General features: G+C 47.8%; 7 protein-coding genes across 7 annotated transcripts; 5 read left to right on the top strand and 2 right to left on the bottom strand.

Moving 5' to 3' along the window:
- Nucleotides 1-1,158: 1,158 nt before the first annotated feature.
- N7447_011083 (Ribosomal protein L7Ae/L30e/S12e/Gadd45) lies at nt 1,159-1,597 on the bottom strand (the record flags this gene model as incomplete). Its single annotated transcript, XM_057235345.1, has 2 exons — nt 1,159-1,314; nt 1,373-1,597. 2 exons carry the CDS (start codon nt 1,595-1,597, stop codon nt 1,159-1,161), a joined length of 381 nt encoding a protein of 126 aa, XP_057080663.1.
- A 508-nt stretch (nt 1,598-2,105) lies between these two features.
- N7447_011084 (Major facilitator superfamily domain general substrate transporter) lies at nt 2,106-3,749 on the bottom strand (the record flags this gene model as incomplete). The annotated part of the gene is made up of 1 exon (XM_057235346.1): nt 2,106-3,749. One exon carries the CDS (start codon nt 3,747-3,749, stop codon nt 2,106-2,108), a length of 1,644 nt encoding a protein of 547 aa, XP_057080664.1.
- Nucleotides 3,750-5,781: 2,032 nt separating this feature from the next.
- On the top strand, nt 5,782-6,043 carry N7447_011085 (YjgF/Yer057p/UK114 family; the record flags this gene model as incomplete). Its single annotated transcript, XM_057235347.1, has 2 exons — nt 5,782-5,863; nt 5,943-6,043. The coding sequence occupies 2 exons, from the start codon at nt 5,782-5,784 to the stop codon at nt 6,041-6,043; spliced, it is 183 nt and encodes a 60-aa protein (XP_057080665.1).
- A 391-nt stretch (nt 6,044-6,434) lies between these two features.
- Nucleotides 6,435-6,970, top strand: N7447_011086 (uncharacterized protein; the record flags this gene model as incomplete). The annotated part of the gene is made up of 2 exons (XM_057235348.1): nt 6,435-6,677; nt 6,701-6,970. The coding sequence occupies 2 exons, from the start codon at nt 6,435-6,437 to the stop codon at nt 6,968-6,970; spliced, it is 513 nt and encodes a 170-aa protein (XP_057080666.1).
- A 1,751-nt stretch (nt 6,971-8,721) lies between these two features.
- N7447_011087 (uncharacterized protein) lies at nt 8,722-10,100 on the top strand (the record flags this gene model as incomplete). The annotated part of the gene is made up of 2 exons (XM_057235349.1): nt 8,722-8,753; nt 8,804-10,100. 2 exons carry the CDS (start codon nt 8,722-8,724, stop codon nt 10,098-10,100), a joined length of 1,329 nt encoding a protein of 442 aa, XP_057080667.1.
- An 87-nt stretch (nt 10,101-10,187) lies between these two features.
- On the top strand, nt 10,188-10,602 carry N7447_011088 (uncharacterized protein; the record flags this gene model as incomplete). The annotated part of the gene is made up of 3 exons (XM_057235350.1): nt 10,188-10,202; nt 10,257-10,279; nt 10,461-10,602. The coding sequence occupies 3 exons, from the start codon at nt 10,188-10,190 to the stop codon at nt 10,600-10,602; spliced, it is 180 nt and encodes a 59-aa protein (XP_057080668.1).
- A 1,098-nt stretch (nt 10,603-11,700) lies between these two features.
- Nucleotides 11,701-13,893, top strand: N7447_011089 (putative cholinesterase; the record flags this gene model as incomplete). Its single annotated transcript, XM_057235351.1, has 1 exon — nt 11,701-13,893. The coding sequence occupies one exon, from the start codon at nt 11,701-11,703 to the stop codon at nt 13,891-13,893; it is 2,193 nt and encodes a 730-aa protein (XP_057080669.1).
- Nucleotides 13,894-14,128: the final 235 nt, after the last annotated feature.

Below are 14,128 nucleotides of genomic sequence, written 5' to 3' on the forward strand. Positions count from 1 at the left end.
GTAAGATCCGATTGTTATGCACGATAATGCTCCTGGGCATACTGCTGCTAAAGAGACTGTTGATTTCTTCGAGGAGCTTAAGGTTATTATGATAAAATGGCCTGCCTTTTCGCCTGATTTAAACCCTATTAAGGAGGTATGGAACTAGATGAAGGATTATATCGAGAGAAAGTATGGGGAGCAGCACTTTCCTCTATCGAAGCTTCGTGGTGTGGTTTAGGAGGCCTGGGATGCTATACCGGAGGAATTCCTATCTGATCTGATTAATAGTATGCCATTAAGGTGCCAGGCAGTTATTGATGCTCAGGGGCGTGCTGCTACTTACTAGAAAATAGTATAGTATATAGTAATTGATGGTTGAAAACATGGATTATACCTCCTATATTGTAGTAATTTGACCTGGTAGAAATAAGAAGGAATTGAGGGTTGAGAACCCTGTTTTGTTAAAAATGTTATAGTATTCATTTGTGAAAATACCATATACAGTACAACGCTGATTATGCGCTAATAAAAATGGGTGCAGGTGAATCTTTATAGGGTAGACTGTTGTACATCTGCAGCGGCTAGAGTCCCTTGGCAGGACTGTGCACCTACCCCGCCTAATGGTCCAAGACCTCAAAATAGAGGCCGGAGTAAACCGAGTAGGAGGTACGGAGTAGTGTTGTACCCCTTGGTCTTCTCTATAGCATGAGATATACCAAATCGGGACGGCCGATTCAAACTACGGGGGCAGCCGGCATTTCAAAACCAAACAGTGCTTATATAAGCGGAAATGACGGCCCGGTGCCCCCGACAAACCTTTTCAATGTTCAACTGAGCATTGGCTGGGTTCTACTGAGTGTTTAGGCCCAGCTCCTGCCAGGGTATGAAGCCCGAGGCTCAAGTCATGGTAGCAATATGATCTGTCAAAGGCACAGGACATCCTTCTACGATTATCTCACAAGATTCACTACGGTCTCAGTTCAAAGTTCAAAGTGTCTGAATTGTCCCGGCTATATACGCAAAACCTAGCCTCGAAAGCTGAAGAAGCAAGTTGCGTACTTCGACAACAGGAAGTCCTCATATCACGGAAGAAATCCAGTGCTAAAGCCAACAGCCATTTCCGAAAACATTTATTCGGAGTCCAATCCTCCTCCCGATCATATCTAATATAACATCTTAGATCATGAGACGCTCGACCTGGTTCTTGATAGCCTGGATCTGAGCGGTCAGCTCACTGGCCTCGTTGGTGGTGATGGAGGCAGCGATGACGGGGCGGGAAACACCGGTGGCACGGCCGAGAGCCATCTTGCTGGGAACGTAAACGTAGGGAACCTGATTTGGATGATTAGCCTGGATTCCTGCCGTAGGGCTCAATGGATATTTGACTCACGTTCTTGTCCTCGGCCAAGAGAGGCAAGTGAAGGACAATAGCGAGAGGGCTGGTATCGGCGGCCATGATGACAAGCTCGGAGGTTCCGCGGTTGAGGGACTTGGTGCACTCGTTGGCGCCCTTCTTCAGCTGACGGTAGTGAGCGGCCTGCTGGACAAGGTCGAGGAGGCTCTGGGCGAGGGCCTCATCGGCGATGGGCCACGCGGCGGAGGTATCTTCGGCCATTGTTGTGTAGTAGTTGGGAATTCAAACACCAGATCTTTAAGAAATGGCTCACTCGGTGGATCACGGCCGTGTAATTGCAACGGAAAATAAGTGAGATGGAGATGGAAGTTAAGTTGAAGATGGTCGGCGGAAATTTTCTGAGAGCGGACCGTTCAGACACACCGCCTGCCAAATTGGAAATCCTTTCTGCAGGTGAACCCCCACCGCCCCTTTCCTATTGGTCATCCCACACAAACCGCCACCGACTGTTGGAACACCCTTATATGCCTTCTAGGAAATGAAAATGGCTAGAAAATCTCGCGCTATATTCTTACACTCATTACATCTACACCCCACTCAGGAAATTCTGTAGCCGTCTAGGTCTGTTTTAAAGCGTTGCGTATACCTCAAGGCCTTCATATTTTCCCTAAAATGCATGGAGGAGTCAAGATTTTAGTCTCTATTCCAGAATATAATCCTCTAATTCAAAATGTATTGATACGCTAATTCCTAACAAATACTCAAACGTTTACTTCGTGTCATTCACAGTGGCAGAGGCAAGTTTAGACCGTGCGCGCAGTGCAGGACCAAACTTGAACAAAATGAACGGAATAAAAGTCAAGACGGTCGCCACCAATGCCAATAACAATCCAGCATATTGACTACCCAGGTTGTGGAAGAACTGGGAGGCAAATAATGGCGACACAGCACCGAGGGTATTGCGCATGAAACCCTGACCAGCAATCGCAGAGGAAGAGTGTTCTCCGTAGCAATCAGCCGTGTAGCTGTAGCACGACTCGAAGATAAAGAAGATACCGATGGTAATGAGGGCCAGTCCGATGACGGGACCGATCCAAGGGAGACCCTTGTACTGGGTGAAGCTGTAGACGAATAAACCAACTGGCAGCCAGACAGCTCCGCATAGAGCACCGTACAAACGAGCTTCGGGTGCGATCTCAATGTTCGGGTCGGAGCTGAGGGACTTGTATTTTCGGATTTGGAAGAAGTTGAGACCGAAACCGATGGTGGTTCCGAGGCAGAGGGATATGTAGGGAAGACCCGAGACTCCTTCGTTCCAGCCGCGCTTTTCTTGGAAGGTAATTGGGATGACAGACAAGAAAAGGAAGGCTAGGAACCAGGCGAAACTAATCCAGAGACCAAAAGCAAAGACGACGGGCTCTGTGAAGAGCATTTTCACGGCCTTAACAGAGGAGTTGTGCAACATGTGTTTAAGGCCGGGGGCTTCGATATCATTGTGGGTCACAAAACGGTCGTCGCCGGTGGACTGGCGGATTTTCTTGGCACGCTTGCTAAGACACACACTGCCGCGAGTTTCGGGCAGACAAATTGCAATAACGATACCCAGGGGAATATTCGCCAGACCCTGGATACCCTCAACCCAGCGCCAGCCGAGAGCCTGGTCGATGAAACCGGCGTAGATTGGTGCACCGACTGTACCGAGGATGGCAATGAAGGCAAAAGATGCCATAGGGATAGCACGGTGTTCCGGTGTATACATGTCTCCAAAAGTGCCACCAACCAGAATCGTGCCAACACAACCAAACAGACCTAGCAGGGCACGACAGACCAGGATCGTGGCAATGTTCTTGCCTAAAGCGAGGCCGATGAACATAAGACAGAAGCAAACGTAGGCACCGACATAAATGACTCGTCGACCGGCCAGCTCACAGAATGGAGCGAGAAACAGGGGAGCAATTGCACATGTAAAGTTGAAGGTGAAAAGACCGAGCTTTCCGATTTCCTCTGAAGTTCCTAGATCCGCTGCCATGCGTGAAATTCCGGAACTGTATGCTGTTGTGGCGAGACCAATGAAAAGTGTCATAAGGCAAAGAAGAGTGCTGATGAAGGCCTTTCGGGCCGAACTCCAATTGAAGGGGTTCTCCTTGTCTCCTTCTACAAAGTCAAGAACGATAAATTCTTTGCCATCGTGTTCCTTAGGCTTTGTGGCTGTAAGGGGAAGATCGACGTCGACCTCTTGCAATAAACTGCTGTCGTAGTGCTGGGTGTGCTCTTCTGAAAGTTCGTCCCGGTATTTTCCTCCGACGATTAGACCCTTTGTCGTACGTGGCTCATGGGCTGGGGTAGTGTGAAGTGAAGGAACATTCTCATTATGGGAAGCCGATACAGGCTGAGGACTTTTGCTGGCCTTCATTATAAGTAGTGTGGAGAGTGAAGGTTGGAAAATCTGTCCAGGAGAGAACAAACAGAATGGGCGTTACGACCTTTAAACACCCTGCTCGCCAAATCTACCCACTATACGTCACGCTCCGGACTCCAGAATTTCACAAGAATTGGGGCTGCGGGATTATACGGAGGATGGGGGAGGGGAATCCCTGGTAATGATTGATCATGCTGCTAGCATGGAACCCAAGGAAAAACCTGTGGATCAAGGACTGGGTTGATATACCGAGTAAGTGGATATGGCGAGGACTGGGCGAAAACTCCTCGTGCCTGAGAGATTTTCACCTTCTTATTTTGGACGTAACTACCATCAATACATAGAAGTCACCTAACATGTCTTATCCAAGTGCCGCTCATTATATACTATTCTCCTTTGGCCATTCTCGTGCTGCAACATCTGGCGCACGCTTCGGCCACATACATAATTATACTCACCGTGCTATAACCATGGTATTCGCGTATTCGTGTTTCGGACGATCGGGCAATTAAACTTTGAAGGTATCGCCGACGATGGTCCGAATAACCTCCCGAGCCGGGCTGATCTGATTGGTGAGTGGTTCCACATTAATCGGCATGCCGCTTCCCACTCGGATTACCCACGCCGAGGAGATATAGGCGATTGATTTCAGGAGAGAGCAATTGTTGAGTGGCAAGTGATTCTGACGTATATTTACTTTGTGACTTAACCCAAATGTGAAGTTATAACTGTTCACATCGTTCACATATGAACCATTAAGCTTTGGATTGACCCACTCGGGAACCATCAGTCTTCTCGGTGAGCCCGATTGCGGAAGCCCCGATATTTGCCCCGAAGTTGATCCCGACGATATGATTAGTTGGTTAATCCTCGGGACTCCATATTAATCTGTACAATCTTTTCCAATAATATCCTGTGCCTGGACCTCTATTTTCCGACCTTCCCCAACGGTCTCGTACCACCCCAACCCTGTTCAAAGACTCTGGGGTCCGCGAGTCAGTTTACTCCGCCGTTTGGTTTCAATTTGTGGGTCATGGGAACATGAAATTTCAATTGCAAGAAGATTGGTATTATTTCCACTGGCTTAGTTGTCTGCCGGCTGACCCGGCCATATTGTCGGGGCTCGTTCCCTTTACCACCCACGTCACGCTATGTCTCCCATCCAATGCCAGTAACATTTATGCAGTTCTTCTGAGCATAAACCGTTGCATACTACCCCATCTGTGTATAGATCATACGATCAAACCGTCTCTCTCTATACTCGTTGTAATCCTCGCATATAATTCCGACTCAGTCTCACCTCAACCCTTTCCATCAATTGCTCATTAATAGGCATCACACTACCAATTCCTTTCCCTCTTCTCACCCAGTACCCATTGATGAACCCTCCCGTTTCCGATCAGTTCGCAAATGCTACGCCATGGAGGACATGTGAAACATCTTCTTGATGATTGCATTATACCGTGCGAGATGAGCGATACTACCGAGACTTACGATATGTACTTTTGGCCTTTTTTGTGTAGCTGTTGCATGATGGACTAACTGTCGGGCATACTACGACGTAGAATAGTCCGTGGTATTGGCGAAGTCAGGACACACATTCATGGAGTCTACGGAGCGGAAACAAGTAGAGCGATCTTCAAGAAATATAATACGCACTCTTAAAATATGTTAGATGATGTCCAGAAATAAAGGCGCCTTTCACGCCATACGCGTTAGGGCCTTCAAATTTCACTGATCGGAAATCCCGCTTACAGGTTGTTCTGAATGCAGCATCCACAGAATTAGATGTTCAACGTAACGATGGTTATTATACTGCGTTGGGGATATCTCGCAGAACCAACGGACCAACGAGCTTTTAGTTCTTATTTTGGTGGACAACAGAAATTCAACAGTAAATTGCCTGTTCATCCGATCTTTGCTTGTTTCCATTAGAGATGTATAAGTCGAGTGCATTTTATTGATGATAATTTTGACACATGTTTCATTAAATTCCTTCGTTTTCATCCTTAAAATATATTTCACAATGTCGGGAAATTACGGCTCCGAATATACCAGCTCCAAGCTTACTGCCCATGGCTTCAAGTTCTATAACTCTATCCCATCCTGTCATTATTCCCGCAAATTCTCACTGCGTATTGATCAGAGGTCGACTTGGAATTTAAGATGATGGTTCCATCCCCACAGATCCGAGCGAGGAAGCGGAGATCGCTTTTGAACATGTTGATCGTGCCCTGAATGCTGCTGGGTTCGGAGATGATGCGTGGGAATATGTAGATAAGGTTTGATATGCCATATGGGAATCTGGAAAATCACTAATCCTCATTTTCAATAGATTAATAGCTACGAGGTTGCAGCAGAGGGACTTGGGGACGGCATTATGAAAGTAGCTCAAAAGTATTTGCAGACTTGCCTCATTTAGAGATTGAAAAGAATGCAGGGGCCAGTCAGCTAAATAACTAGTTAACCAGAAATTGTTAGCGGAGTCGACACTGAAATACAGAGAAGTTGAACATGGTTGACTGAACCTTGACATTTTACAATATGGTCAATACCAACAGAGGGTAGACACCTAAGACATTAATCATTAAGCTAGTTAATTATTTAGTTATATAATCCATCCGTGGATGGATGTGCTCGCACTTCTCTTCTCTCGCACTTCTCTCTCTGCTCACCGCAATGACTCGACCAGGAGATTTCGATCATCTGTACAGTGCTGAAGTCAGGCTCGAACAACCTTCCTCGCCTAGGGCGACGTTTGTACTCGATGATAGATTGTCTGAAGAATACCAAACCATGACACAGGAAGAATTTATGAAGGCCTCGGCCATGCGTTTACAGCACTCAAGTTCTCATGTCATAATCTCTTCGACCCAGCCCAACAGGGCTTTATACGGCTCTACTATCAAATTCCGATTGATGGTACTATTTCTAGCCTCCCTCAGGTCCGAGCTCAGCAAGCTCTCACTCAGCATACCCATGCGGAAGTCAAAGCTCTCATAAGTCTCGATCACAAGAACTGCACTGCAGTCCCAAAGTTACTTGGTTATGGTAACCGGGTGCAAGGCGTAGAAGATTACGTCCCTGGGGGTAATACCAATTATCTCGCGTGGAAGCGAGTGGCCGGTGAACCGATTGGCTCCGTTTCTTACTGGGAACGTGACCTCGCAGACCGGGAGGAGGTGCGTTCCGCTTTCCGCGCTGCTTATAAGTAAGGTCATACCCCCTTTATGTAACCCAAGAGAGCTACCAGTGCTTATATCAAGAAGAGAGTTTTAGCTCTTTGAACAATCTCATCTATGATGAGGCCACTAAGTCTATGTAGATGGCTATGACAATCTACAAACATCAATCATGGCGAGCTAATGATTTTCAGGCATATTTGTGGATTCCGTGATCCCGATACCTTGGAGCCTGAACCATTCTCCGATGTGACATATGCAATTTGGAGATTGGTGAAGCCAGCTCGCAGGCTGGACTGGTTGCGTGATAGCTCTGACTGGAAATGGTGACGAACGCGGGCGTACATCCCTCCCGAGGCAATGAAAATGCCCCTGCTCGCAAACTAAGACATTGTGCCTCACATTATTTGAACATACGTAGTATTTACTTCCTCAAGCAAAGCATCCGCTAATTTGACGTTTTCTCCTCTGTAATAGCCAAAGAGGCTGCCTCCCTGGTCAAGATGAAGAGGAGGTTGCTCGATGTTACGAAGGTTTTGGGATTGGAAATAAAGAGACGCCGGTAGGCGATGCTCTGGAGTTTATCACCATTGCTTCGACCCTTGGTCTCATATGACGTGCAGCTGGAAAGTCTCTTCTCCACATTGGCCGAGTCAAGACTCTATAGTGGGCCATTGGGAAGGATGTACCGTCCTAAAAGCGCTTTCGAGCTCGTGTTGCTACTTGAAAATGACCCGACAAAGGGGTGGCCCACACACGGCCTAGGCTGGGTGAACCCAAAAGCGAAGTTTAGCGGCTGACATTGTTTCTTCCAGAATATTTCGCTAGGCTCAGCGGGGCCAAATCTCTTCTGGGCTCCAGCACCAACGTACTTTTCTGCTCGCATCGCCATAGCCGCCATAATCCAAGCTAAGACTGCAATAGTCACCAATGTACTTGGGGGCTGTACAGATGAACCAGCTATAGTTAACTACCTTCTTACTACGCGTCGCTACCCCTATTATTACGTACGGATTATAATGGTGTAGTCTTGCCACTTACAATTACTAGTTAGTATTGATGATGATAACCTCAATTAACCCGATCTGGCTCGCTTAACATAGATACTGCTCTGCAGGGATTGCTCAGGCCAGCCCTATAGACGACATCAAACAAAGACGATAATGGCAATGATGGGCGTTAAGCCCATATAAAGTGCCAAAACAGTGTGAAAACGCACCCTAGTGTTCTTCGGTATCCTCGAAACATAGATTCTATAGTGGGTGGGAGAGTAGATCGGTGGGAAATTCGGGGGAGACAAGGTGCGAAGGTATAACATATTCCATATGGAAGGTTACATGACAGCGTACTTCAGGTCCGCCTTTTAGACTCAAAATGCCAAACTCGTCCTATTTGATTTGCAGAAGTCAAGCATATTTCACCAATCAGCATGTTCAAGGGAAGAGTGCCTCATAACCCGGACCCTGGATTATTATGTCTGTCTTTTTTCTTCCATTCATATTCAATACATTCATCTTTGAATATATCTTGGAGTCGGAAGTCTATCATTTCGTTGATCTTGCAAGTACAGATCTATGAACGTCATGACCTCATTGACTGACGGATATAATCTCACATTGCAACGTTCTTTCAATTCAACCCGGCTCGCCCCTGCCCCACACCATCATACTGATGTAACTTATGCATGTCTATGAACCTTTCTAATTTATATAGAAATGGTATAAATATATCATCATCGGTAGAGAAGCAACGTATACTAGTTTCTAAATCCGACCAAAATCAACATGACAGAAAGCGGTGAACACCACCTTCACAGGTAAGACATCCTAACATATAACTATCTGCATGTCACTCACATTTTGAAAGGGTCGGCAATTGGATGCCAGCGGACCACAAAGCCCACAAAGAATGGCTTGGAGGAATCATCCGAAAAGTCGACGAGAGCGAGGAGAAAACCCTCCACCCAGTCCTGGCGGAATTCAAACACCTCATTGAGACAAACACCCGCGTATACATGCTCTTGACTGCGATGTTCAAGGAAGTCCCACGGAAGAAGCCATACGTCCACGACCCAACAGGCAACCCCGAAATCCGCGATTATTCCCATTTCCTGCATGTTCTCAATCACCTCCTCACCACTGCGCCTACCTGGACCGACAAGGCACACCGCGTCGGTCTGGTCGGTCTGCCTATCAATGCCGTCCTCGACTGGCCAATGGGTACACCTAGTGGCTATGCGGCCTTCCTAGACCCCGAGATCAACGCCATGCTCAAGAAGGTCTTGAATGTGTGGGGCGAGTTCCTGCGCTCTCCTGCTTCTGCCGATGTCCTGAACGATAGCTCCCATGGATGGTTCGGTGCGACTGGCACTCGGGATCTCACCGCTGCTGCCAAGGTTGGTGCGATGGCTGCGACCGATTTGCAATTCCATGATCTATTCGAATGTGACCCGTCTGCCCCAAATCACGGATACAAGTCATGGGATGACTTCTTCACTCGCCGTGTCAAGGAGGGAATCCGTCCTGTTGAAGATCCGGAGGATAACAAGGTTATCGCCAACGCCTGTGAGTCGAAACCGTTCAGGGTTACGCACCGGGCTCATGCCCGTGACAAGTTCTGGGTCAAGGGTCAGCCCTACTCTGTGCTCGACATGCTGGACCACAATGATCTTGCGCCGCAGTTTGTTGGCGGCACTGTTTACCAGGCGTTCCTTAGCGCTTTGAGTTATCACCGTTGGCATTCGCCTGTCACGGGCAAGGTTGTCAAAGCTTATGTCGTTGACGGTACCTACTACTCTGAACCGCTGTTTGAAGGTGTCGGGTACCCGGGTATGTCGCAGAAGGAGATTGATATGGCCGGTCAGGTTACTTCGCAGGCCTATATTACTTCAACTGCGACTCGGGCACTTATCTTCATTGAAGCAGATGAGCCAGCCATTGGATTGGTGGCCTTTATTGGAGTTGGTATGGCAGAGGTTTCGACTTGCGATATCACTGTCAAGGAGGGCGATCGAGTGAAGAAGGGAGATGAAATTGGTATGTTCCACTTTGGTGGTTCGACACATTGTCTTCTTTTCCGGAAGGGTGTCAATGTGTCTGGACTCCCAGAGCCTGGAATGGCGGAGAACAAGCCGGTTCGAAGCAAACTGGCGGTTGTCTCGTGAGGAACGACATGTGCATGCTCACATGGCCCCGTTTGAGTTTGTTGTGGCCCTGGGACAATGAAAGAGCCTTCGGTTTAGGTTGTAGACATGCTATATTTTCTTGTATGTAAGGTATCCAGTGATTATGATTAATGTATAACATTATTAAAATAACAGTTACATAATGAGACTACTGAACGGTGAATTGTGTAATTCGTGATCAACGCACGTGCACATCAAGTTTCTTCAATATCCCAAGGGTGTGCCGATCATTAATCAGTGAACCCATCTTTTATTCGACTTTTATTGGCTCTTTGTCTTGTCGGGGGTCAAATACATATCTCCTGGTCGGTGTCTGAAGCTGAAAATCCGACGTTGCAGTCAGATCCGTCCAAGAGACCCCACCGAACTGTTTCCGTCCAGCTACCTGACGACATCATCTCTCTGGTCCCATCAAGTTCCGGAGCTAGTCGGAGTGACTGATCACGTTCATCGAGTCCGCCACGTGTGGAAGCTGAATTAGCTGCCGCCAATCCCCGAGTTATCTATGTACATGAATGTGCCGATCCGCAAAGCCTCGCTGCAAGTTAGCCACTAGCAACTTTGACACAAGATTCTGCGTTCGGTGAGAATGAGGATGTTGCTCAGAAATATCGAATGTCGCTTGCCAATGTGTCACTGAACCACGCAGTGAGGGTTCTTGGGTGAATAAAGTAGACTGCCGTTATTGGAGGGCGCTATTGCAGAACTACCATTAGAGTGTTGGAGCATGTACATCTTCGTCACGACGATCCCGTGTTCTCCTGCCCCTTGCTTATTTCTAGCAGCCAAACAGATTCCGTTGACCAAACCAACCTCGCTACCCAACCCGCCATATAACCACAAACTTGACTTGGTTGTCGGTCTTCCCGTGAACGCTTGGGCAGCTAAATACGAAAAGGCAGGATTCCATACCCTAGAAAAATATTTTAGCCATATTACCCATCCGCATAGTGGGAAATGTGTCTTAGGCCCTGGCGTTAAGATCAAAGCCGCACTTGTTGGATGCACTGCTGTTGGAGACTGGAAATTCTGTATGTCAGAGTCGAAGGATCTGGTGTTTTGAAAGTAGTAATATGTTTTCGTGGCTTGGTTACAGTGGCTACCTCTACAGCGCATCCGGGGTCCCTTGTCAGACCTAGCCGTACCACGACTGTGAAATATAGCATGTTTCTTTTGAGAACTCTTCAAATTATGGAATATACAATCGGGCAGTACAAGGATGGAATTTTCCGGGCAAATTGAAGTCAAGATCTATTCAACTTCTTATATATACCCAAACTAGATCCGGAGCCTGTCGCCTAATGGCATCTTGGCCAGACCACTGTTTTTCTCACCAGTTACAATGTTCAACCTCACAATTCGATCTACTTAAAAACACCTAAATAAAGTACTGCCTATAACGCACAGGGTCACTCCATTCCCCACACTTCAGCTTGTCTTTCGGCGCCTCACCGACTCGTGATGAGATCCGGAAATCCTACAAAAGTGTAATATAACGCATGCGGTCTACCATGTGGCTACAAGCCATGGGTTTATTTATAGGCTCCGGGTCTCCAGGCCACTGAGAATCCAGTTCAAAATGAAGCCCAATTTTGTCATACCAGTGTGTTTTCTCTTAAGCCAAGCCTTGGCCGAACGCCACCCCCTTGTTGCATCCCTTGGTGCTCTCCGGGTATTGCACTACAACAACCTTGGCCCTCAGAACAATGGCACTTCAGCCGTTTTAGCACACGATCACTCGACCTATATCGATGCCGTTGCAAAATGCACTGCCATTGGCGAGAAGCTGCTCCCGTGGTCTTCAAGGCGAAACAGCAATCACTCCGAACTCGATTATGAACTAGACTATCTCGTCTTTGCGAACGAGCTAGAAGCCGATGATAATTTGTGGATATCCGTAGAACAAGAAGAGGGTAAGGGATGTTTCGCTCTCTCGATATCCCATCGCAAGGTCGTACCGAAATCATGCAAAGATGAGCTGCCAGCCCTCTGTACCTCAACTCCGCCGGTCACAACTGATCTCGACCGAGCCGCAAGGGAAACCACAAAGTTGTCTGTGATATCCAACGGTTATACCTTGACCGGATATCGAGATGCACGATCGTTCCGCTTCCTCGGCGTCCCCTTTGCAAGTCCCCCAATCGATGACTTGCGATTTGCTCCACCGCGATCCTACACAGGATCGAAGAACATCGATGCGACTAGCATGGGAGACTCATGTATCCAATCCTCTTCAAGCTTGAGCAATCAGCCTCTGGGTGGAATGTCCGAGAACTGCCTATATTTGAACGTCTTCACCCCATTCCTGCCTCACAATGTCACCACGAAGACCACGCTCCGCCCCGTGGCTGTTTACCTGTACGGGGGCGCTTTCACGGGAGGCACCGCAGCCATGATTGAGTATGACGGGGGGAACTTCGCCAGTCGCAGCGATGTGGTCGTCGTCACGCTCAACTATCGGCTCGGAGCATTGGGCTTTCTGTCGACGGGGAGCCTGACAACCGGGAGCTACGGTACTCAAGACCAGATCATGGCATTGGAATGGGTACAAGATCATATTTCGGCCTTGGGAGGTGATCCCTCGCGTGTTACTATCTTCGGGGTATCTTCTGGTGGTCAAAGCGTCATAGCTTTACTCTCTTCCACCGCAGCCAAGGGTCTTTTCTCCGGCGCGCTGGTGCAATCAGCAAGTCTCGACAGCCCATGGTTCCCTCGCGGACTTTACTCCAAGTACATCGCCCCGGAAGTCGGAAAGGCAGTTGGCTGTGACGGAAACGCTTCCGAAACCAGTTTCCTCAAGTGCCTTCGCTCCGTCCCGGCTTCAATGTATCTCGATAACTCAACCGCTTTTCAAACTGCTACAAAGGCCATCGCATCCAGCATGGCAGAGCACTTCTACCATAGTACAGGACTTATATTTGCGGCTGAGCCATTCAGGCCGATGGTAGACGACACCGGATCTGGCGTAGTCGATGATCAATTCAACACCCTCCTAGCCAACAACAGCCTCCCCATCCACGTCCCGACCATGTTCACCACTGTCCACGACGAGGCAGATCTCTACATGGACCTCTTCAACTTGATTCAGGGCCCACTTTCTGACTTGCTTAATTTCACACTCGGTGACACCCTCGCGCAGAAGATAATCTCGTCTGGCATTTACGACGTCAATACTTCGGACCGCAATGCCGTTCTGAACGCTGTTTCCGATTCTGTGACGCACAGCCAGTGGTTTTGTCCGCAGGGTTATCTTCTCGATAATTTTAATTCCGCATTCCCATCCCTATACGAAATTCAAATAGCAGATGGTCATGCACAGACAACACGTATGCCGGATATCTGTTATCCGAATGATGTATACAACGCTTCCTGCCATGCATCGGATACCTTGCTAGCGTGGGGTACATTGAATACCAAGACAGAAGATGTGTATCCGTACTACGATGACCGGGATATTCTTCACTCGCAGCTGATCCATGATGTATTTGGGGCATTCTTCCGCGAGAGAAACCCCAATCCGGATTTGGTGTTCTTGAAAACCCGAGGTCCTGCGTATGCAAGCACTCTTTCGATATTTGGCGGGGAGGTTGGTTCAAATTCCTTGCTTGAGAGTACTGAGAGAGGGCTTGTCATTGAGCAGTATGAGCCAGAGCGTAATATGACGCTTCTGGGAATGCCGCCATCTACTACGATCAATTTTGAGGACAAGGATATTTGTGCGGTGCAGCGCGAGTATGGGTTTACTTTCCAAACAGCGGCACTGTCAGATTAAATTCATAGCTCATATCACACTGGAACTATCATCTTTTGTATATCGTTTACGCAACTCTGTCTCAACGATCATGGGATCTACGCGTCGCACCGTTGAGTAGTTTATTTTAGTATGCTTCAATATTTGAGCTTATTCACTCAATGATTATTCGAATGGTGAGTATCATCGGTACAAAGAAACGTCAGAACCCCAGAAGAAATGGAACGCCAAATAAGGAGGGCCACCGTCGAGAAAG

The sequence above is a fragment of the Penicillium robsamsonii genome (assembly GCF_028829455.1).
Source record: "Penicillium robsamsonii strain IBT 29466 chromosome Unknown utg000008l_segment0_segment0, whole genome shotgun sequence".
NCBI lineage: Eukaryota > Fungi > Ascomycota > Eurotiomycetes > Eurotiales > Aspergillaceae > Penicillium > Penicillium robsamsonii.